A 23,103-nucleotide genomic window follows, 5' to 3' on the forward strand; every position below is an offset into this window, starting at 1 on the left:
CTACATAGGCAGGATGAACCCTGGTCCAATATTCAGGAGAACCGTATTGGCAACCAGCTAGCCCTGTGGTTGTGGACAAGTCATTTCACTACCCTAGCTTCTGGGGCCTCACTTTTAAAATGAGGACTGTGACCTAGATGGTTTGTACTTCCCCACTCAATGCGCTCTACTTACCCAGAGAGGCAGAGCTATCTGCATCAGAATTTTCCAAATAGTTCTCTTTTATTCTGGGTCTATTCTCATTCTATTCTGTTTTATAACTGCCTACGACCCACCAAGAGAGTGAAAGAATATGAAAATATGCCAGGTTTGTGCTCTGAACTCTAAAGGTATTAAAAAAAAACCCTCAATATATATTGTCACTGGTTCAAAATGACTAAGCACTTAGGGTAAATGACCCACAAGATACTTTCAGTTACACCGTTTCTACACTTAGCAAATACCTAGCATTTTCCATTTTATATGTCTACGGTCTTAAGGATAATTATTTCCCCAAGCGTTATTTCATGCTAAAATAGACACTAATCTTGAGACAAGCTTATTCAACAGAGGTTTAACAGTGACACTATTGACATTTGGGGCCTGACCATTGTGTGGGAGGCTGTCCTGGGCATTGTAGGAGTCCGAGCAGCGTCCCTGGCCTCCACGCTCTAGATGACCCAGTAGCACTCCCGCGTCGCCCACAAATTCCCCTGAGGGGTGCAGTCCCTCGGGTTAGAGAACCACCGATATAAAGAACTCAGAACTCTTCATTTTACCTATGTCTGGCAGTGTCCCCTTCCACAGCCCCAAATCACCCTGAGTGCTAGGTTTGGAGGCTGAAGCTGTTCTCCAAGGTGAAGAAACAAACAAACGGTCTACAAGGCGCTTCCCCACAGCCCGATCAAGAGCGGAAAGACTAACATGAGCGTGGCGAAGAACTCGATCGGAGGCTACTTGTTTATCTCGAAAGCCAAGCACACATGTGTTTATGAAATAAGTGTGATTCGAAACTGGCAGGTGAACTAGCAAGAGGAGCCAACTGTGCAGGCATTTTCCGGAGCGACTTGCACACCCCTGAGCAGCTCCGATTCCCCTGCGCGCACAGCGGCCCCCGGGGCCTCGGCTGCGGGACCCGGAGCTCCCGCCACGCCCACCGGACGTCACCCGTTACACAACGCCCGCCGCCTCCCCCGCCCCGCTTATGCAATTCCGCCCTCCCGCGGCTTCCGACTGCCCCACTGACTTTTGTGGGAGACGAAGGTAAACGCTGCATCCCGAGCCTCGGGAGTGGGGGGGATCCTCGGCCCGGCCCGGCCTGGGCGGCCGGTTGCCGGAAAGAGTGCAGCAGGAAGCGCGGCGGCGTCCTTGCCCGCCCCCGCTCCGCCCGGGACGCGCGCGCCGGACCGCAAGGCCGCGGCATCCCCGCGCCCACCGCCCCCGCGCCGCGTCACAGGCGGCTCCGGGGCGATCCCCATTGTGACCGAAGCACCCCGCGGCGCGGCCCCTCCCACCCCCTCGGGGACCCCGACCGGCGGGTTCGGGCGGCCTCCTCGGGGAGCAGGCGAGCTCTGGGCAGCCGGCCCGTCGGGGAGAGGAGGGTGGGGTGGCCGGGCCCGCGCCGCACCCCGCGCGGTCACCTGCTCGCAGCGCCTCGCAGGCGGCGGCCAGGGCCTCCCGGTAGCGCCCCTGGTGCAGCAGCTCCGCGAGCCGGCCGGCAGCCCGGGCTCGCTCCCGCTGGCCCGGGAACCACTTCTCGGCCAGGTGGTTGAGGACGACGCTGGTCCTGAAGCCCGAGGCGGCGATGGCGGCGGCCAGTGGCGGCGGCCGCGGGGTGGTCCCCTCGGCTTGGGCGGCGGCGGCGGGCGGCAGCCGGTCCCGGCAGAGGCGGCAGCGGGCGCGGAGCTCTCTCCGCAGGCAGCGACGGCAGTAGCTGTGGCCGCAGGGCACGGTCACCGGCTCGCTCAGAAAGCCGCGGCAGCCCAGGCAGCTGAGCAGCCCGCCGGCCCCGGCGTCCGCGCCGGTGGCCAGGGGCGCGCTCCAGCCCAGCCCGTGGCGGAGTCGGTAGCTGAGCACCAGGCAGTCCACCAGGGTGCCGAGGCACTCGGGCCTGGCCGGGGCCCCGCGGCGCAGCGCCGCCGCGTACGCCTCCAGCGCTCCCTTCAGGTGGCCGCCCAGCGCCAGCAGCTTGCCGCGGCGGAGCAGCAGCTCCCAGCGCTCCGACTCCGCGGCCGCGCGCTCCAGCCGGCCGCCGCTGCCACCGCCCACTTCCCAAAACCGGCCCCGGCTCCGCGGCCTGGCGGCCGCCTCCCGGCTCCCGTCCAGGGCGCCCCTCTCCACCGCCGGAGAAGACATGGCCCGCGGAGGGCTGCTCCGCCGCCGCCGCCCGCCGCCACGGTCCCGGAGCCTCCGGGGCGCGCGGCTCCGCACGCGGCCCGCGAGCTGGGGGGCGTGGCGCGCGGACACAGCGGGGCGGCGCGCGCCTGGGCAGCCCCGGGGCGGGGCCTGGCGGCGCGGGGCGGGTCCCGGCTGCGCGCCAGCGCCCGGGACTCCCCCGCACCGCGCGCGGCGGGTCCCGGAGGGGCCGGCCAGCACCGTCGCCCAAGCCCCTCCTGGCGGGGGACTTGAGGTCAGATGATCCCCCAGCGGGGATTTAATTGGCTTCTCCAGAACGAAGGGCCTGCCTCGTAACTGAACAAAGCCCGAAGGAGCGCAGACCTGCATCCCTCTCGCGTTCCCGCCGGGTGTCCCCACTTGCCGTGGCCTCTCCCTGATGCCTGGCTTGTGGGCGCTCTTCTGCCGGAAACGCCAGCCCTCTCCTGACGTCCCCGCCTTCCTGAGGGGACCCGGACCCGCCCCCTCTTCCTGGCCTGGGGGAGCCTCCCTGTGTAGTGTCCTGGGTGGTCAGGTGCGCGCCTGCGTGTTCGTTAGTTCATGCCCACGTTACAGATGGATATGTAGAGGCCTAGGGCCTAGGAATGCGCAGTCTGATGAGTTGTGACTCAAGTCTAGAGTCGGTCAACTTTAGAAACAAAATTACCCCACCCCCGTTTCCCAGGCGACTCCCTCCAGAGGGCAAGACAATTTCCCCTGATGCCAGGTTACTGCTGTACAGTTTCAAACTCACATCCCACCTCGAGGGAGAAAACCACCCAGTTCTGTAGGTGTCAGCTGTGTGCTCCACATCGCATTCACAGCCCCACAGCAGGCTAAGGCCTGTATTTGGCACTGTCTAAGGCAAAACACCGGATACTTTTCATAAGGTAGTCATCAAATCACCACAACACAAGCAGGGTCTGCAGTTTTGCCGAAGAAAAAAATTTGGGTTCTGTATAATGGGTTATACTTTCTTTAAATTCAATGGCAGTGAGTTTAAAGCTCACAGTTGAAAATATTTATAGATTTGATTATAGGATACTAGGTTGTTAATGCTGGAAGTAGCTTAGAACTTTTAGTCCTTTTACAAATGGTTAGAAGCAATGACCCAGAGAGGGGAAGTAATTTGCCCCAAATCACACAGCTCATAGAGGTTTTAAGATCATCTCTCATTCCACTATGGCTGACGTTTAATTAACATCCCTCTTCATACAGAACAGGCATTTAGGTTCACAACTTTGAGTTGCACATATTTCTACTACACAATGAGCAAATTCAGAGAAGAGGTAGATACTCATTGTGACAAAGGGAACACAGAAAAAGCTGAGTTAAAAGCCAAAGTTCCAGTTTCAACAGGGTGCAGAGGCAAATAAGTTCATTTATCATTTACATTGCCCTTGGAGCAAATTGCAGCTGAGACCCTTAAGAAATTCCTAATCACTTAAGATGATTATTAAGGAATATTAATGTGAATTTATGACCATAACCTTGAATCTAATCCTATCTCCCTCAATTACTACCTTCAATAAGCAGAAGAATGACTTTAGTTGGATTTCCACATGCTCATTTCATATTTGAAACCATAAGTGGTGAAGCAAATATCCATATGCACATGGCCATTAACTTTTGCGATGCATTCCTGTCCTTAACAGCAGCTTGCAAAATGTACAATAGTAAATACTTAATACATGTGTTCATGATTACTCAGTAACTAAAATAAATTGATAAACATGCTTGTATTTCTTACCAAGTATGGTTCAAGTCAGGTTTTATTATGAAATACCCCCCACCCCCCAAAAAGTAAAGTGTATGGTTCAGAAAAATAATGTGAATTATCATTTGTCCTTTAGAGTTTCTTTCCCTCATAAATGTGACAAATAACCACATTTGATTCTGGTGTGAAATAAAATGGTACAATTATGATAATGTGAGAGGAAGAAAATGGGACTGTAGGAGGAATCTTGCCGTGATCTTCCTGGCATTTGTGAATGGTTATAATTCATGTTTGCTGGTTTATACATTTACATAACTGGTTCTCATTTATGTAACTTATTTATGTAAGAGGCTGTACTACCTCTGTGGCCTCTGTGTACTGTACAGTTTTCCTGTGAGTCAGGAAGTCTGGGGCAAACAATCACTGGCTGTACAACAGGTCATTTTTCTGACATTCTGTGCCACGAAAGAGGCTAAGCACTTTGATGTGGCTGCTTTTTAAATGCAGAGGAGAGAAACATTAGTATCTTCCTTCATTAATTATCAGACATGGAAAATTCGGACTTCGGTCTCTGACTCATCCAGTAGACTGCACTGGAGCAGAGGGAACCCTGGTAAAACAGCCCCAGGCCCAGGAGTATGATGGGGTGTGCTCTTTCCCTCCCAGCATTACTTGCTTGTGTCTTTGCTAACACAGTAGTAAAATCATGAGATTTGTATTTCATTTCAGTGTTTTTAGTGTTGTCTTCTAAAATAGATCAGTTATGTAAGAGAGTAAGAAGAAAAGCAAATCTGTTTCCTAATTTGGAAAATGCTTATCACCCTCATTCCCTGCGTAGCTCTGCCCTCCCCCTGCCACACCAGAAAGAGACTTTTCCTGATATAGATAAACTAGTTAAGAATAATGTAACATAGTGCTTTTCTTGTACACGAGTCAGCTGAAGATGTGTATATGAACCTCCTTTTTTTTTCTCTTTTGCCGTGGGTGAATTTACCATTTGTTTCTTCACATTCTTACCATTAAAAAAGAGAAAAGGCTGAATTTACACTTTAAAGTGCCAAGCAAAATTATGTCGTCTTCCTGACTCATGTCAGTTGGTAACTTCTAGCCAATGCACTGAAAAGAGTAAACTCTAAAGTTGAATATCATCAGTACCTGGCCCAGAACATATCTATACAGAAAGCACAGATGGAAGGGATTTTTGAGACCCCCTCTCTCACACCTCTCATTTTATGTATATGAGGACACTGAAATCTGAGAAGCTGTGGGCTTCCTAGAAGTCCTACTGAAGAGGGAATCCAGGGACCTGGTGTTGACTGTAGTTACGCCTCTATACCTGGGAGGAAGTCCTCTAGTCTCCCGGAACCTCATTTGCTGTCTGTAAAATGAGGGAACTCGAACTGTCTCTCAGGTACCTTCTGCCTCTGGAGCTGAGCCCTAGGGGTTTGTTGGAAACCATGAGAGAAGGCAGAGTCTCCCAGGCTCAGAGGTGACACCTGATGAACGGTAACAGCAGAAGGTGCAGGCTGAGAATAGAGGAGGGGAGAGGGAGGCACACTGTTGGTGGGCACCCAGCCCCAGCCAGAGGAGAGGAATCAGTTTCTCGGATGTGAACATTGCAGTCACGGGACAGGGATCCCCCACCCCGCATACCTCCTCCCCCTGCTGTAAATCCGTGAGAGGCTGGAGGAAAGCCCGTGGGGGGGCTGGTTACATAACTTGGGCATTTGTGGGGAAGTTTATGTAAGATGCTAAAAATACAGTATATGATTGCTGTAATGCTGTTCTAAGTGAAAAGCCCTAATGAGGACAACCCGAGTAGGTTAAATGGAGGTGATGCTAAGTATGTGTCTAAAACTACCTGCCTGCGATGACTACCATCTAACCAAGTACAGTTTATTAGTTGTTACTAAAATATTCTGTTACTCCATGGGGATCACTGCCAAAATGCTCAAGGGGCACTACCCTTAGCAAAGGTACTATTCTTAATTCTTTCTAATGCTCTGAAGAATCTAGAAATACTAAGTATATAATCCATATCCTGTATTATTGGTAAACAAATTGTTAAAATGAATGCATTTCCAAGTATCAAGCTATTAAAAAGAAATAAACATAGGAACAAACCCCATACAGTATCAAACAAGTTCTCAGAATTGACTGCATATGAATTCTTTGGTACTTTCTGTCCTTTTTACTTTCTCCCGCCCTTAGCACTTATCATCATCAGACATATTGTGTGTGTGTGAGATCTGTCTCCACCTTCTAGAATGCACGTTCCTTAAGAGCTGGGAGCCCATCTTGCTCACTGATGTGTCTCTAGATGACTGAGAAGGTGTCAGATAATCATTGTTGAATGAGTCACCCACAAATTGGTATCACCTAATATTCTTCATTCTTGTTATTGACCAAAATACATTTACCATTTCTCCTCTCTTCCTCTCATACTTCCCATGTGGTCTGCAGAAAATCTTCTGATTCTGCCTTCAGAATGTATCTGGAATCTGACTCCTTCTCACCTCTCCCTCCTTCCAGCCCTGCCATCACCCTGGCCCAAGCTACCAGCATCTCTCCTCCTAAAATAACACATTCAGTTTGGGTATTCTGTAGGTCCAAGAAATAATTTTGCAAGTGGAAACATATGAAGAAAGTTATATTCAGCATTATATATATACATATACATATATACACACAATATATATATGTCTATATATATAAATCAAGAAAACAATGTATATAACAGTCTCACATAACAAAACTCAAAATTTGAAAATTATAACGCTCTCATACATTGGATAGAATCTACTATTATTATCACCATTATTATTTAGAAATGCTTGCTCAACTCCTGGGACCATCAGAAAGTCTTTGAAGATTTGAGAAGATTTGGGTCAAAGCCTATAGGTAAAAAAATCTGAGCATCATCCTCCACACCTGTTTCTCTCACACTTCACAGGCGGTAGGCCAGAAAATCCTTCTGGTTCTACCTTCAGAATATATCCAGAAGCTGCCCGCCCCCCACTCCTCCCCTGCCACCGCCCTGGTCCACGCCACCTCAGCTGCGCTCACCCGCATCACTGCCACAGCCTTCTAACTGGCCTCTGCTTCTGTCATTGCACCCTCAGCACAGCACCCAGAGCGATCACCTTAAAGCATCAACACTGTGGGCCTCGGAACGCAGCATTTACTTCCCATTTTAGCTCAGAAATAGATGCAAGATCCTGACTGCACCCCAGAAGCCGGGCCTTGATCTATATCCCTCCTGCCAGCCTGTGTGATCTCACCTCCCACTGGTCCCCCATCCCCCACGGCTCTCCAGGCACACGGGCCTCATCAGGGCCTTGGACGTCCCTGTTCTCCCTGCCTGGGATGCTCTTCTGAGAGATATCCTCAGACTTTTGTCCAAATGGCACCCTCTCTGCGCTGACTTGCCTGGTCTTCCCTGTCCTTCCCTATCTCTCTGTCTTGTTTCTTTCTTTAGCATTTGTCCCTAGTATACTGTATGCTTTACTTATCTTATTTATTATAAATTCCAAAAGGGAGATTGCAGTTATATAATAAATTGCTTTATTCACTGTTGGATTTTCAGTATCCAGAACACATAGTAGGTCCTCAATAGAAAAGCTGTACATGAAAGAATAAGAAAGGGGCTTTGGTGCTACACACAGAAATGTGTGCTTTGATGCTCCACTTCTGCTTGTGACGGCTGTGGTCACTCGTACCACAGCTAGAGGAGAGTGTCAGGTCTATGGAATTATGGATGTGGGATAGAACTTCTAACAGTTTCCTACAAGAGGCTCTAACAATATAATAATTATATTTAAGAAAGATAAGTAGAATTAAAGTTGTAATATCAGCTTCCTTGAAAAGGAATCACTAGCCCCAGTGAACAACACTGAGTAAATTTACTCCTTTGGGAACTTCACGTATGTGCTGGCAATCTGGTAAACTACCTGTGCCTTTCCAATATAGAGGCTCCTGTGTCACTGTCCACCTCCTATGTGGTTTTGTTTCATTTTACGTTCCCAAGACGGTTAGGCTGTCACCTGACTTAGAGGAGAAAGGCCTGAAATGCAGTTTTGCATGGCTTATTTTCAGCCCCTCTGTGACTCTTTTGGAATCTGAGTTATTAGATAAATCGTAAGGATTCAAGGCTGCAATTCATAAAATAATGACTGAGTGGATGAAGTGAATATCTGTATAATTTTGCTGAAAGGGTGGAGTTAGTTGGGTGGGGAGGGCACTGAGGTGGCGAAGGAGATCATGCCTGTTATGTAGGAAGACACCTATGGCTAGGTGAGGCCAGGTGAGCTGTGTGCCAAGATGGTCCACAAGGGCATAAAAGGAGAGAGGATGAGTTCAGATGGATGGAATTATTCATAACCAGGAGATGAAAGTGTATAGATCAGAGAATCAAGATAGGGCATAATGGTAGAATGAGTAACCAGGTTAGTGGTTGAGAAAATTAAAAGGAAAAGAGAAGATGGAAGACATGGAACACATCAGCTTGATATGTATTACATATCATCTTTATTCACCATCCTGCGCACCCTTTAGGCAGGCCTGGTTTAGGGCCACAGACCAGAGAAAAGGATCTTTTTTGCATCTCTATCCCAATTCTGAAGTAGTTAGATGAAGGGACATTCTTTCAAACTTAAGTGAAACAAATTAACTAAACAATACAAAAGGACACTCATCCAGCATGGAAAACTAATCATCACAAAATGAACATACTAAAGGCTTTTGAACAAGTTTAAGAATGACAGATACACACTGAGGGATGTCAGACTCTACTGAACTTCTAGAAAGTTCAAGAAAGACGTGATACTCTCCCATGATTCATCCTTTGATATATCTGTCAATAAGAGCTAGATGGCCCAGGGGTCTAACCCAGTAGGATAGTTCTCATATTCTTAATTTCACCAATTCCCTTAAGAAATCAAATACAAAACACATAATAACTTTGAGTAAAATGCATGGAAACCAGAAATGGCTTGACTAGAGCTCCAAGTAAAATGTGAAAAATAAGAATATATTCCATTTTCTTTATGATGTCCCTCTCCACTCCTGACTGACTAGTTTATATGAACTCCCAGAATTCTGGCCACTTATTTAATCTGATTCTGACCCTGATCAGTGCCTGAGAAAATTCAGGACCTCAGATCTCTGACTCACTTCTTGGTGACACTTCCCATTCAGTGTGGATGGAGCCACAGCTTCCCATAAGCACATTTATTACCAGGGTAACTGCTAAAAGTGCCTTTGCCCTCGAAGGTTTATCAGTCTAGCAAGCACTATATCATTGTCCCCTTTTACACCAACTAAGACATAAATTAAGAATTTAAGAATTGAGAATTAAGGCTGGCACACAGAAAATGCTTCTCCAGGTTTAGATCCAGCCTTTCCGAGCAGAGAGGCATTTTGAGTAAGGAAACAGCTCCATTTTGCTTCCTCTAAATGTGATGTAGCCAAGTTATCTGGCTCCAAATATAACTAGATAGCTCAAAGGCAGCCAGCAATAGCTGAGTTTACCAAGCTTTCATCTATATCTGTTTAAACAACTTGCTTCAAAAAATTTTCGGAACTACATGATAAATCAAACTTGTTTTGTGTTTATCTTAAAACAAAATAACAACAACAAAATACAGCCTCTTGTATGCATAGGAAAAGTTTGCAATTGCAGAGATGGAGTAAATTGAAGGGCACTATGCCACAGTGCAATAATGCCCCAAACCGTATTACCCAGAAGATAAGCCACCTGGGTTCTGTATACCCTCAGGCAAAGTTTCTCGAACTCTGGGTATGATGAGGGGGTTGGAATATATTTCTAAAGCTCCTTCTAGCTCAGAGAGGCAGTAATTTCTGAACAAACACTTTTGGTAATCTCCAAGTGGAAAATCAAGCAGTTTGGGCCCACTTGTGAAATCTCTTATTTTGTAATTAACCCCTTCTCCCCTCCCCGCTTCCACCCCTGAGGTTTTCCCTTCGCGGGGTGTCTACGCATGCGCGCTGCGCTTCGGCCCCAGAGCCGGGTAGTGTGGTAGTTTTGGCACGGCGGGGTCGCTGTGACAGGTGGTGGCTGGGGATGGAATCCCTACCCTGGGGGGCGGCTGTTGGACGACCAGGGCGGTGTGACAGCGGTAGGTCCCTCTAGGCAGCAGAGGGTCGCTGCTCGGGTTGAGGGCTGAAAAAGCGGAGCCAGCCCCGAACGACCCAGCGGAGCGTGTCTGTCCCGGGTCTTCGTGCCCTCGGAGGGGCGCAATCCGGAGGCACATGCCAGGTTCGTCCCCAGCTGGACCCCCGCCCTGGGTGCTTTGGAGCAAAAAGCGGCCCCACGCAGACCCGGGCTCGGCCACCTGCTAGCGGGGCCTGAGGAGCACGGAGGCTGCGAGGCGTGGGGAGGGAGCGGCTTGGATAAAAGAGCCTCTGTTACCGTAGTACTACACAGGGAAAGCCGCGCGCAGCAAGCACCTTTACCTTGTCCTGGGGAGGCTGCAGCCACGCAGGGAGAGTATGCTCCGTTCAAGTACCACCCATCTTTGAAAGCATCTTTATCTAGATCAGCAAAAAGGGAGAAGTGATCGATCTACACACCGTGTGTACATGGTTACCTTGAACCTTGTATCCACCATCCCCAGCCTGGCAGGACCCGATCGATGGTAGCTGCTGGCCCAGATGTGCAGAGACCCCAGGGAAGAGGCCAGGGCCTCAAAGACCTTGGGCTAACCAGGCAGCTTCCTCGAGTCTGTAAAGATAGCCATCCACCATCAGGAGAAACAACAGTTCCACGGGAAGCCTCCCATTGGCCACTCTTTTTACCCTCAGTTGCGTCCCTCCAGATGCAAGAGATCTTTTTGCTCCCTGGGAAAACCTTGCTTACCCATCAAGACCACCAGTGGAGGCTTACCACCGTACCCAGGCCATCCCTACGGTGACTGACAGAGGAGAGCACTGGTGATGGCTGGCCCCACAGCAGGCGCTGTGGACAGAGAGGCAACTGAGCCTGCAGACTTGGCTCTGGCAGGAGCAGCCCTCATGGAGGCAGCAGGGAGTGGAACCAGCATATCCACAGCAGGTGCTTCTCACCGGTCCTCAGAGGTCTTCACATCATTGGAGCAAGTGTTGCTTCAAGCACACCCTCCAGCCTGTCAGCAGGAGCGGCTGGTCCCTCAGTAGAGGGCAGCTCATGCCTGGTGATTACAGGGGCAGAGATGACCAGCTAAAATGTTGCAGAAACAATTAAAGGTCCCATAGCATGGTCCTTGTCTTGGCCTTGGGGAATGAAGGCTACACAGTGAATAGGACAGAAGCCAGAGAGTCTCCTAGCCCAAGGCTGAAGCCCTCAGGGACAACAGGAAAGGACAGGATCTCCACGGGAAGTCACTTCCAGCACCATACAACTGGGGAGATCAGGTGACCACTCAGATCATCCTGCTCCTTAGCCTGCCACCATGAGGGGTGAAGGAAAGGAGAAAGTCCCAGCAGCCCAGGGGACTGGGAACATAGCTCTTCCCCATCCGAATGCCAGCCTCAGTGCTAGCAAAGGAGTCCAGGTTACCTAAAAAATTACGAGAGTTAAACTACAACAAATTCAGGGTTTTCAAGCAGAAATGTCTCTTCATGAATTTCAAAGCCTGCCTTAATGCACATAATGGAGTTGGGGGGGGACATCAAATCCAAGATGGTGGAGGAGAGCAGCACGGAGGCCACCGTGCAGTCCAGAGTGCGGCAGGAGCTGGGCATCCCTGGGACCATCTGAGACCAAGGGGACAGTAATTTTGAAGCCCACTAAAGGAAGGAGTTAGGGAATGGAGACCTAGGTATTTCCAGTTTAGCTTGCCTTAGATTTAAGTAAATACAGTTAATCTTTGAAAAACACAGAGGTAAGGGGCACTGACTCCCACACAGTCAAAAATCCATGTACAACTTTCCACTCCCCTAAAACTTAGCTAAATAGTTACTGTTGACCAGAAACCCTACTTGTAACATAAAGTCAATTAACACATATTTTGTCTTACATGTATTACATACTGCATTCTTTACAGTAAAGTAAGATAGAAAAAAGAAAAATTGAACTTCTCAAGAAAGGGAAAATGCATGAACAGGACTGCACAGTATTTGTTGAAAGAAAATGCATGAAGAAGTGGACCTGCACAGTTCAAACCTGCATTCCAGGGTCAACCGTAACTAAAAATAAATGAATAAAATACATCCTAAGAATGAAAAAGAATACCACAAAGGACAATTTAAAGGTACCTCTCCTTTCATCATGAAATTCATGTACATGTGTTGGTGAGAAAAGCGTGTAGTAGGAGAAGGAGGAATCAGAAGACAGCTGCATTCACACCTACAGTGACCCGTGACTCAGTGGGCTGTTCAGAAGAGTCTCTCACCTTCTGTCTTAATCTGCTTGTGTGGCTATAATGAAAATACCATAAATGGAGTGGCCTATAAACAACAAACATTTATTTCTCACCATTCTGGAGGCTGGGAAGTCCAAGATCACAGTACTGGCAGACCCAGTGTTTGGTGAGAGCCTGCTTCCTCCTTGATGGCCATCTTCTCCCCATAACTTTACACGGCAGAAGGGCCAAGGGACCCTTCCAGGGCCTCTTCTGTAAGGGCACTAATCCCATCCGTGAGGGCTCTACCCTTATGACCTGATTACCTCCCAAAGACCCCCCCCCAACACTGCCACTTTCAGGGTTGGATTTCAAGATATACAATTTAGGGGGACACAATGGATAGCACCTTTTTCTCCAAAATACAGTTATTTGATTATTTAGCCTTGTGATTCTCAAACTGCCGTGGTTTAAGAATCATTTGGCGTGCTCTCTGAAATGCTGATTCTTGGCCTTAGACAGACCCAACCAGGGTCTCAGGGTGGCACCATTCTGAGAGACTGTGATGGAGATCTAAGAACTGCACTCAGACAAACACTGGCACATGGTCTAATGTGAGAATTGACCTTGAGAGTCAGCAAGAAGTTGTAGGTTCCTCCTGTAGATCCGCTCATCTTTTTGAACTATGTGCTGGTTTGTTTTAATCATACCTACTGTAGACATGCACTTATTAATACATATTGGAATAGATGTGCTGGTTGCAGGCGCTCTACCAGTTGAACTGTTTGATTTCTTGAAGGTCTTCTTTTTATAGTGTTGCATAATGTCTACCTGATTTTGTAGCTGCTGCCTAGCATGCCGCTGTGCGGGTGAGTGCTAATACAACCATTCCTCTAAGGGAGAAAGGATGGGTTGGAGAAGAGAGACAATAGCCTTCTTTATTTTTATCCTTGTGCTCACTTCCTTTGCAAAGTAGGGGGCACGTGCTGACCCTCCAAGGCTTTATAATGTTACCAAAATTTTAAATTATACATAAATATGCCAAGAAAAGAAGATCAGTTTTCAACAATGGGTTGAGGGGATGCAAGGTTGTAAAGCAGTGGCTATGTAACAGAAAATAAAATTACACAATGCTTCTGTTGTTTTGAGAAGGTATCTAAATTGGGAAACATAAATGGATCTTTCTCTTAATCAATGACTGGAAACTAGATATGAAGGCATTCCTCATTCAAGAAAGGTAGTAAGATGCCCTATTGTTTTAAGACATCTAAGAATTGCTGCTTTCTCACAATTATCTTGTCCCAGCCTTCTGTCATGTGAAGTCCTTTAGCAAATTACAGGCAACATTGGAAACTTCATTTTGTTCTGGGTTTATACACCTAGAGAATGAGAGGTCTGCAGTGTCGACACATCGGGTGTAAGGCCTAAAATTAAGGCTTGATAGGATGCACTGCCTTAACCACTGATGAGACTGGAGGGTCTTGGCCTAAAGGCTGTTTCCCCTCCTTATATATAAGGTCCCTGGGCAAACAGTCCTCCTTACAAAGAAAACCAGAGGCACTTCCTAATTATTTTGCACTAGTGGGGTTCAGTTCCCTGCCAGCTGGTGAAATTATTCAAACGAGCCAATCACATCCAAGGGACCAGATGTCACTTCATTCTTGATACTACAAAGTCTGCTTTCCACCACCCCTGTTTGTTCATTTCGTTCCCATGTGGTCTTGCGGGGCCTCGGTGTCCCCCCGGGGCTGTGTGTGTAACATCTGGGCATCACACCTGCCCAGTGTCGGGTGTCACGTGCTCGTCCATCCCCATAAACCTACGGCAGGAATCCCTCCCACACCAATGGGGTGAATAGGAGATGATTAAAATGCTGAAACGGGATCTTTGTTAAACTAAAATAAACTTATTTGTTTAAATAAAACACACTTGTGTGTAACTTTAGAAGACATTAGAAATCAATTTTTTAGCCAATAACAAGACAGCCAGGACAAGCCATCTACTTGGATACTTTGTTTTCATCAGAGCCTGACGTTGTTATTAACTGGCTCCAAAAATACAGGTGCCTGGCCAGCTGCACCGTGCCTGCCAGGGCCGCAGAGGATCATGGCTGCTGGGAGCCCAGAAATTAGTCACCATCGTGCAAAGGAGGGAGTCACGTCTCAGGACACAAACTAGGTAAGTGGCGAGAAACAAGGCCTCCCAGAAATCTATTTACCCGTAGTAAGAGCTAAGCTCTGAGGGTCAAGCAGGACAGTGGACACCAGGGCTCCAGAAGAAAGGTGTGAATGGGAAAGAAGGGAAGCAGGGGGGATCCTCACTAAGTGCCCAAAGGCACATGCCCAGCAGGGGCATAGGGAACCTTCAGGAATTCTACCCTGGGATGACTTCCACCCCCTAGAGTTCCTGAAGGCCCCCACAGTTTGCATAAAGATTATGTTATGCAAGGGATGCCCTGGGAGGTGAGGTCAGCAAGTGACAAGGGAGAGGCCTTTGGCCCACAGAAGGCAGCCCTGTGCTACCTTCATAGCGCTCCTGTCCTGTGGACCATCAAGCCTTGTTTGCACATCAGCAAATGCAACTGGGGGTGCCCCATTATGAAAGCAGCTACCATTTATTAGTTACTGTGTGCCACACCTGTTGCACTTTCTCCTTTAATCTGCTGAACAATTTTTTGAGATAGGTACTGTCATCCACATTTTACCAACAAGGAAGCTGCATTAACTTACTTAAAGTTGCACAGCTAATACGAGGTGGAGCCTAGATTCAAACCCAGAGTCAAGGTTCTTCATAGCCACTAGGATGTATGTTTGGTCATTTCTGAGGGGAAGGTGCTGGGGAAGGGGGCTGTCTAGGACCCTCATCTCCAAGTACAATGCTACTAAAGAGATAGATTATGGCTTTAATACAAACATAGACAATTGTGTCTTAGAGCAAAACAAATCAACTAGGTGTCCCATAAGCATATACCATTCAGGGCTTAGTCAGCATACAGATGGATCCACGTAGGAAGTGACAAACTAGTTAAGAGGAAATAAGTGCATATCCACATTGTGTGTTTTGATGCCACTTTCCAAAAGCTTGCAACTTACTGTGCAAATTCATGGCAATAGTATTTTGTGTTGTACTTAATTATAGCACAGTCCCAAACACGCATGCTCTGAAGGCCCAGCACTTTAATGCACAGCCAAGCACTGCACTGGCTGTATATTTATTTATCCTGTCCTTGCGTAAGCATGTTTACATAACATCAACACCAAGAGCAGCAGCCCCGCGATGTCATGCTAATGGTGCTGCCGAGCTCAGCACCTTAGGATGGTGCTGCCTTCCGATGGAATCTGATAAACTCACCTTGAGACCGCAGCTCCTGTGGATGTGTAGTCCGTTCACTGGCTTTTCTGCTTTTTGGGGTGGACGGCAGCCTTAATTTAATTTCCATTTATTAGTTAGGTGTTGATTTAAGGAGTTATATTATAAAATCCTTCAAAGCTTAAAAAGCTGACCTGATGGAATATGTGGCCCCCTTCATAAAGGTCTCTTGTGAAAATGCACTGTTATGAAATACCTTAGACATAATGGTTTATAATCGCATTTGCAGAGCTTAATGAGAAGGCTGAAGGATTCACTTGTGGATTATGTACATTTGAGTTATATTTTGTGCTGTGTTAGTTCAGAACAGTGTACCTATTGGCGTTAAATTACTGTTTGGGAGACACTGCCTTTCATTAGACCTGCCCATGGTTAGACCAGCCTCTGTCTACCACTCCAGCACTTCCTTTAATTAGTACTGATGTAGATTCTGTAAATAATATCTGTACATATCTGCTGTATGGCCTCTACTTTGCGTTGATTCCTTTTTATCACACTGAAAGTCTTTTTTTTTTTCAGACGGATATACGTCTCCTCCTCTCCAAGTCTCAAAACTTCTGGCAGAATACTCTGAACATTACGAACAACACCCACACAAGATTTTGTCTGACAATAAGAGTTTCAAGTCAATTAACAATCGTGGAGCTTTTGGAAGTATCTCACAGGAAGCAAACCTAAATGACTCCTCCCGGATAGAAGTCATCTCTTGGGCAGATTCTTGTCTTAGAGTAAAATGCTTCCAATTACTTGTTTATATAATCAAATGGCCATGTGCCCCTCTGAGAGCCCACGTTAGGAGGAAATTCAACATCTCAATAAGCGTTCACTTGTAAAAGAGTTCACTGTATCCAGAAGCTGAAGATCCTATTTCTGGGTTATTCACCTACTAATTTCTCCACTTTCTTACTCATTTTTTCTCAGCCTTTCTCTCAGATCTGTCAGTAATACTTTACTTTCCCAGCCCATGTTTACAAGTACTTTTAGAGCTCTTCTGTGTCCGTCAGTTACCTTACAGGTGCTTCTTATTTAAGAAAATCAGGTATATTAAAGTCCGAACTGCTCTAAAAGTTAAATTGGGAAGGATGTTGTTCTCCATTACAAAGCATTCCTCACCTTACAAAAGGTGCCAAGGGCTTCTTACCTCCTTTCTGTAAATACTATTAAGCACATTTGCAAGACGATGAATTCTGTCCATGGGCACTGGTGATGCTGATACATCAGTGTGAAAATACTGAACTCTACACTTAAAAATGGTTAAGATGGTCAATTTTGTATTACGTATATTCTACCACAATTAAAAAATATGTTATTGGGCATCTACCATAGGCCTGCCCTGTTGCCAATGCTGTAGTCACAGCACTGAGTGAAGAGATTCCCCCCTCACGGCCCACATGGCGTGTGACAGTCTAGTCTACTGACCAAGTGTGTGTCCACACGGTGTATTTTGATGACACTTTCCAAACAGCTTGCAACTTACAGTACAAAGTTACCGAAGCAGTATTTCATGTTGTATATAAAGCACAGTCCCAAACATGCACGCCCTGAACAGCACAGATCAGCAGCCACAGCAAATGTGGCAATGTGATAAGAAGAAAACATGCGAGGGTAGAGATCGGCATGCTGTTTCACAAAAGGTGATGAGGTGGAGAAGGTTCTCTTTGGTAAGGTGACATCTTAGTAGAGCCCTGAAGGCTGTGAGGCAGAAACTTGTAGGGATAACCAGCCGGGGACACTGTTCCAGGTAGAAAGAAGTCCAGAGTGGCTTTTGAGGCAGGAGTTGCTCTGCATGTTGGAAGCATAATAGAGAAGCTGAAGGAGCAGGAACAGAGAGCAAAGGGAGGGTGGGAGATGGGGTCAGAGAAGCAGGGAAGAGGGGGAGGTTGTGGGACGAAGCAAAATTATATTACTGGGTAAGACAGAAGCCATTGAAGGGTCTAACAGAGGGGTTCATGATGTGACTTCCCTCTTCAGAGGTTACGTTGGCTGCTTTGCAAGGAGCAGACCTCAGTTGAGAGAGCGTGGAAGAATGGAGAGAGCAAATGGAAGGCAACTGCAATGGTCCAAGCAAGAAATGGTGGGGATGGGACTAGGATATTCAGATCTGGGATCTAATTTACCATATGCTTTTTCAGGACATCCCAAACAGCTCCAGGCTCCCATAATAAAAGATTCCAAACTGGAAAATACAGTATTATCCCCAAGTTCTAGGTCTTATTTGGGGGGAATCTGTTTCTTAGTGTACATGCTCAAAAAAAATTCTTCTTAGAACGATAATTCTTCAGGTTGTCAAAAACAAATCAGCAAAAAAAAAAAAAAAAGAAATCAGCAAACCTCGCATTTTATTTCATAGGAAAGTTTTGTTTGTATCTGGACAGAATTTCTATTTGGGTGAGGATGGGCTCTTATTAAAAGACAAACTATGTTCTTTGTTATATAGATGCTCCTTATTTTTGAAGCTGTCAACATTCCATAATTATAAGTAGTCAGGTTGATATAACTGGCTATGTTATATAGCTTTTGAAGCACCTTGTGTCTCCAGAGCTCAGAAAGTACATAATGCTCATTAATGAATCTTCCCATGGAGTTTTTAGCTCACTCCTGGCTTTGATTAACTGTTATGCTTAGTGTGGTCAACTTTCTTCTGGAAAAAACCTGACTTTGGCCCTGAAGTCTCTTTTTCCAATGGCTATTAATCAATTCTGCAAGATGCCTCAAGTTCTTTTTGGAGATAGGCTGTCATAAATCAGTAAAAATAGTCATTGTTTAGCCCGAGAGTGGAGAAGTACAAGCTATCATATGTGCAAGGTAGCATGGTGTGGACAGACATACACACATGGGAAAGACTGATTCTCTCTGGGGTTTACATGGGTCCTACTGCTTATATATCACTCTCTTCTCAGTCTAACAGAGGGTTGTAAATCGCACGTAATCCAAGAACCTACTATCAAAACAAATACATTTTGTGAGATGTGAACTGTCACTTCACTTTAGCAATGACTTGAGATCATTGCTTAGGGTGTATATAGAATGTTTTCATACGAGCCTGTATTTCCTGAAAAAAATTGAATTTACAGGAAAAAAATTAACAGGGCTCTTTAAACAGAGTCTAAACTGGCTTCCTCATTCTTAGCATACAAATAAATTATGTGGCTAAGTAATATGTATGTAAACATATGCTGAGAAAATAACTTGTGCTCTATATTAAAAGGTATTATTTGCTGTGTGTGTGTGTTTTCAAAAAATATTTTTAAGTATTTATAAAAGGAAAAATAATTTGGCTTATCTTAAACCTCAGATAAAAGAGAAAAAAGCTGGCAGGCCTAAGAGTGGGAAACGGTCATAATACATTTCATGACCTGTGGACTAGAAGAGGGCTCAGAGCAAACTCACATTAAAAGCAGTGCTGTGTCTCTTCCGTCCTGATTGGGAGGGTAGGAGATTGGAGTCTGGGGACCTAATCCTCATGGATGGAGCTCATCTGAGAATGAAAAGAAGCCACCAAGACGGTTGCCGCTTGTATGTCAAGAATTGGCATAGTTATGATCTTTGGGTAAGTGCATGAAGAAAAGGGTACAAGGGAAGAGGGAATGGTCAAAAGTTCTGGTACAATCCTGCTCTGGCTGCAAAACCACAAATCCCTGAACTTTAAGGGCTATGTGTCTATTCCACACCAACTATGGAAGTCACAAATCATGTGAGGGGTTCTAAGTAGAATAGCTCTAGACTCTATGGCAGGTAACTATTTTATTCATAAATGAAGTATTTCGATTTGAAAGCAATCACCATAATCACATAGAGTATAACTATATATATAGTTATATGTAATATGTATCATATATATTACATATATATCAGTTATAAAAATTGCACAAGAATATGTTAGTAAGTAATTAAACTACCTCATTATTCAGACTGGGTCTTGTTTTGAAAAAATACTGTTTTCAAAAACTGAATACAAAATAAACCTTTTTAAAACAGCATGTGGGAGGTAAGGAAAATAAAATAATAAAAATGTCATGAAAGTAAAGGGGGAGAAGCAAGCCCTGAGAGTCATACTTTCACAGACTCCTGAGAGCTCAAGACTGTTTGAAGATCTTAAACACCCAAACTTCCTGCATCCTGGGAAGTCAGCTCTGCTACACACAGTCCAGGACCATAACTCATTTATGATATCTGAAACCTTTAAGTGCTAAGTTTGCAGCTATAAAATCCGCAAAAGCAATTTCAAAGTCAGCAAGGCCCTACATAGGCTTAGGGGGTTGTCTTTGTTAATTCTGCTCTTAAGTACATCTCTGTAACCACTTGTAGTTGTTTATACCCTTATATGGAAAAAGAATGTATTTTGCTGGAGAAAAACAAAAATAATGAGCTGGATTTATGGCTAATTTCTCCCAATTATCTCCTTCCACAAGACCTTGATTCAAGGGTGTTCAGTGAAATAATGTTTCAGCTCTAGATGTTAGAATTGCAAACACTACATAGGAAACAGATATTTCATTTTTAGATTGTATATTGTAACATTCTGAATTGCCTTTTCCATCAAGACCTGGGCATTAAATTTCTTTCTGACTGAGGAGGTAACTGAAGCAGTTAGGGGATGATGGTGATATTGTGTGACTGCTGATTTTCAGCTTTGGTGGCTGCCCTGTGGTTAGGTAGGAGAGTGCCTTGCGTTTGGAAAATGCACAGTAAAGTGTTGATAGTTACTGCAGCAACATGACTACAATTTACTCAAATGCCTTCGGAAAAAAAAACAGCAAAGGGAGAAGTAACATGTAAAGTGTGATTTTACAAATGTACCTTTACAACGTTAAATGTAAACGTTAAATGTAAAGCTTTTTGTATTATTCTTGCAACTTTTCTGTAAGTTTGAAATTACTTCAATATAAAAAGTAAAACAAATTAAAAAAAGATACATTTGAGTAGAGCTAAATAGAACCAAGGGATAATCCTTCCCATCAAACTGACAAAAGACTGTGGCATATTTATTACTCTGCTTATCACCTCAACCACTAAACACACGTCATGGAAGGGATTTCTGCTGGCTGCTGAATTTAAAGAGTTTAATTCCTGAGAGCTACAGGATGTTTGCTTTGCATGTAAGCTGACAAGTTCATGAGCTAAGAGAAAGATAAAGAAGGGTCTGCCCTCAAGGTCCCCGAGTGGTGTGTACTATTGGTACAAAGCAGAGAACCAGGTTGTTTGATGCTCTGAAATCAGAAATTAAACAGCCACCTTCACTCCTAAGGTTGCCATTATTCACACACTAAAGGATAATTGAGTTCCTTCTTTGTTATTCTTATTAATAATACACACCTGTCTCAAGAACAGTTAACATTAGATCACGTCCTGTATTCACAGATAGTCTTCTGGTGTTCTCCTCAGCTATAAATTCTCTCCATGGTGATACGGCTCACTGATTCCAGCATCATTTAGTGTGGTCCTCAAATCAAAAGATCTCTCACAGCTCATCTTCAACAAAAATGTCCACTCTTTCTAGATCTAGCCATTAAAAAGCTCTTGTGGTAAATAAAATGACTTTTGCATAAACAGTGATTTGTAATGTTTCTATTCTTATCACAAAACATATCTCAGATTTTTGTAATCATACCCAAATATCTTAGTCACATATGTAAATATGACAAGATGACCAACCTTTGTGTATAAAGACATCTGACCTACCATTGCCCTGTTTTGGTGACCACACATCCTACTGCTCCCCTCGAGGGATGGGAGGTCCACTTCAGGGACAGTATTCAGCAAACTGAAATGTATTGTTATTACGTGCTAGAATTGGTACATAATATCCATCACTGGCATGCTGCAGGCTCTCAGATGGAAAAAGTCAGCTCAGCATGACTACCCAGTGGTGCAGAATTTGGGGGAAAGGGCTCATTTCATTGTTGTCGGGAAGCCAGACAGAGTGAAACCAAAGCAGAGGAAGCAAGCAAGTTTATTATGCTCTGCAAAAGACCTAATAATGTCGGACAGGACCCCAGTGTTCACAGAGGGCTTCTTTTTATGTGGTTTGCCAGTGGTTTTAGGTGGGGCAATCTATGCTAATGAACTCTGATTGACAGCTCAGCAGTTATATGTCAGTCTTTGCTGTGCATGCTTGTTCCCAGAATTCTCTCTGTTTGCCCACCAGTTGGGGGTTCAAACCACAATGCAGATTTATGCAAACTATGTTACAATTAAGCTAGGTTACTTTAGGTCAGCTTTAGCGCATGCCCTCTTAGGCTGTGGATTGGGGATTGTCCATTATGGTTTTAATTTCTCTGGCAGGTGGCTTTTTACTGGTAGAGACACCTGTGGTTGACCAACCTCTCCTTCTGCTAATGTCTAGCTTCCTGCCTAACAGATTGATAACAATATTGCCTGAAGTTGTAACTTTCGTTTGTTTACATTTTGTTGGGGAGGCAGAATAAGCAACGCTGTGAAAAACTTCGAAGGACCCTTGCTTTATACAAAACAATCCTTAAAATCATGGGCTTGGTGGAATTCTAGTTTTAGCTTTCTATAACTCTTTAATTAAGCCTTATGAGAATGGTGGCATCCAAAGTGGGGTATACACTCCTGGGTGTGCTTGAGAAGATTCCCTGGAATCACTACTTTTCATCTAAACACAGGGTGGGGAGTAAGCTTTACTCATATTTAATATACAAGTTGACCTTTGTGCTGTCCCTCTGGCTACACACCAGCCATTCACTTGTGGGCAAACTGCATGCCAGGAAGAACCTGAGGGAAAAGTGGGATGCCACCATACTCACACACATGCAGATACATGCCTTCTTCGGCTGTATAGAAATGCTGTTTTTCATGATCCAATGAAGTTGGGTCCCACATTACCAATTGACGCATCTATGCATTTTGAAAGAGAGGTAAACACTAAAACAAGCGTGAAACCCAGACTGAACTGAGCAGTGAGCCTATGACTTGATGTTACTTTCAGGCTATTGAGATCTAAAGAAACTGAAAGTGGTAGCACTTGTTCCCAGTGGGACTGAGTAGTATTTATTTTGCTAATGTGTAAGTGGAGCTTTTATAGGTTTGGTTATAATAGTTTTCAGTTGTACATGGCTCACTATAGATGGGCAACTTTCTATACTGGAAGTAGGAAGCCATGATAAGTAATTAGAAAGACCAAGTGAGTCAGTTCCACCAAAGCAACTGATTCATGAAACAGTGGGGACCCTGCGAAAGCCAATGCCCTGGAACAGCAGGAGGCGGGGCCCACTGCCGTGGGAATCCTCAATTGCATTTCAGGTTTGCTGAGCAGCTTTTTGCTTTGACTTTGGGTGACACACTGAAGTCAGGACAAACCTC

The 23,103-nt window shown here is 45.5% G+C and overlaps 1 protein-coding gene and 1 long non-coding RNA gene across 4 annotated transcripts in view; one reads left to right on the top strand and one right to left on the bottom strand.

The window, feature by feature from the left end:
• Positions 1-2,427, bottom strand: part of LONRF1 (LON peptidase N-terminal domain and ring finger 1) — a 30,932-nt gene extending 28,505 nt beyond the window's left edge. For all 3 annotated transcript variants that reach the window (XM_036997444.2, XM_036997461.2, XM_036997453.2), the window contains exon 1: positions 1,620-2,427. In XM_036997444.2, coding sequence (XP_036853339.2) covers positions 1,620-2,334 — 715 coding nt within the window. In that variant the 5' untranslated portion in view covers positions 2,335-2,427. The remainder of the gene's footprint in view (positions 1-1,619) is intronic.
• On the top strand, positions 760-19,002 carry LOC118968152 (uncharacterized). Its single transcript, XR_005055651.2, has 3 exons — positions 760-1,242; positions 14,471-14,586; positions 16,297-19,002. It is a non-coding gene; the product is annotated as an uncharacterized lncRNA (long non-coding RNA).
• The last annotated feature ends 4,101 nt before the right edge of the window (positions 19,003-23,103 follow it).

The sequence above is a fragment of the Manis javanica genome, chromosome 12 (genome assembly GCF_040802235.1).
Source record: "Manis javanica isolate MJ-LG chromosome 12, MJ_LKY, whole genome shotgun sequence".
Taxonomy (NCBI): Eukaryota; Metazoa; Chordata; class Mammalia; order Pholidota; family Manidae; genus Manis; species Manis javanica.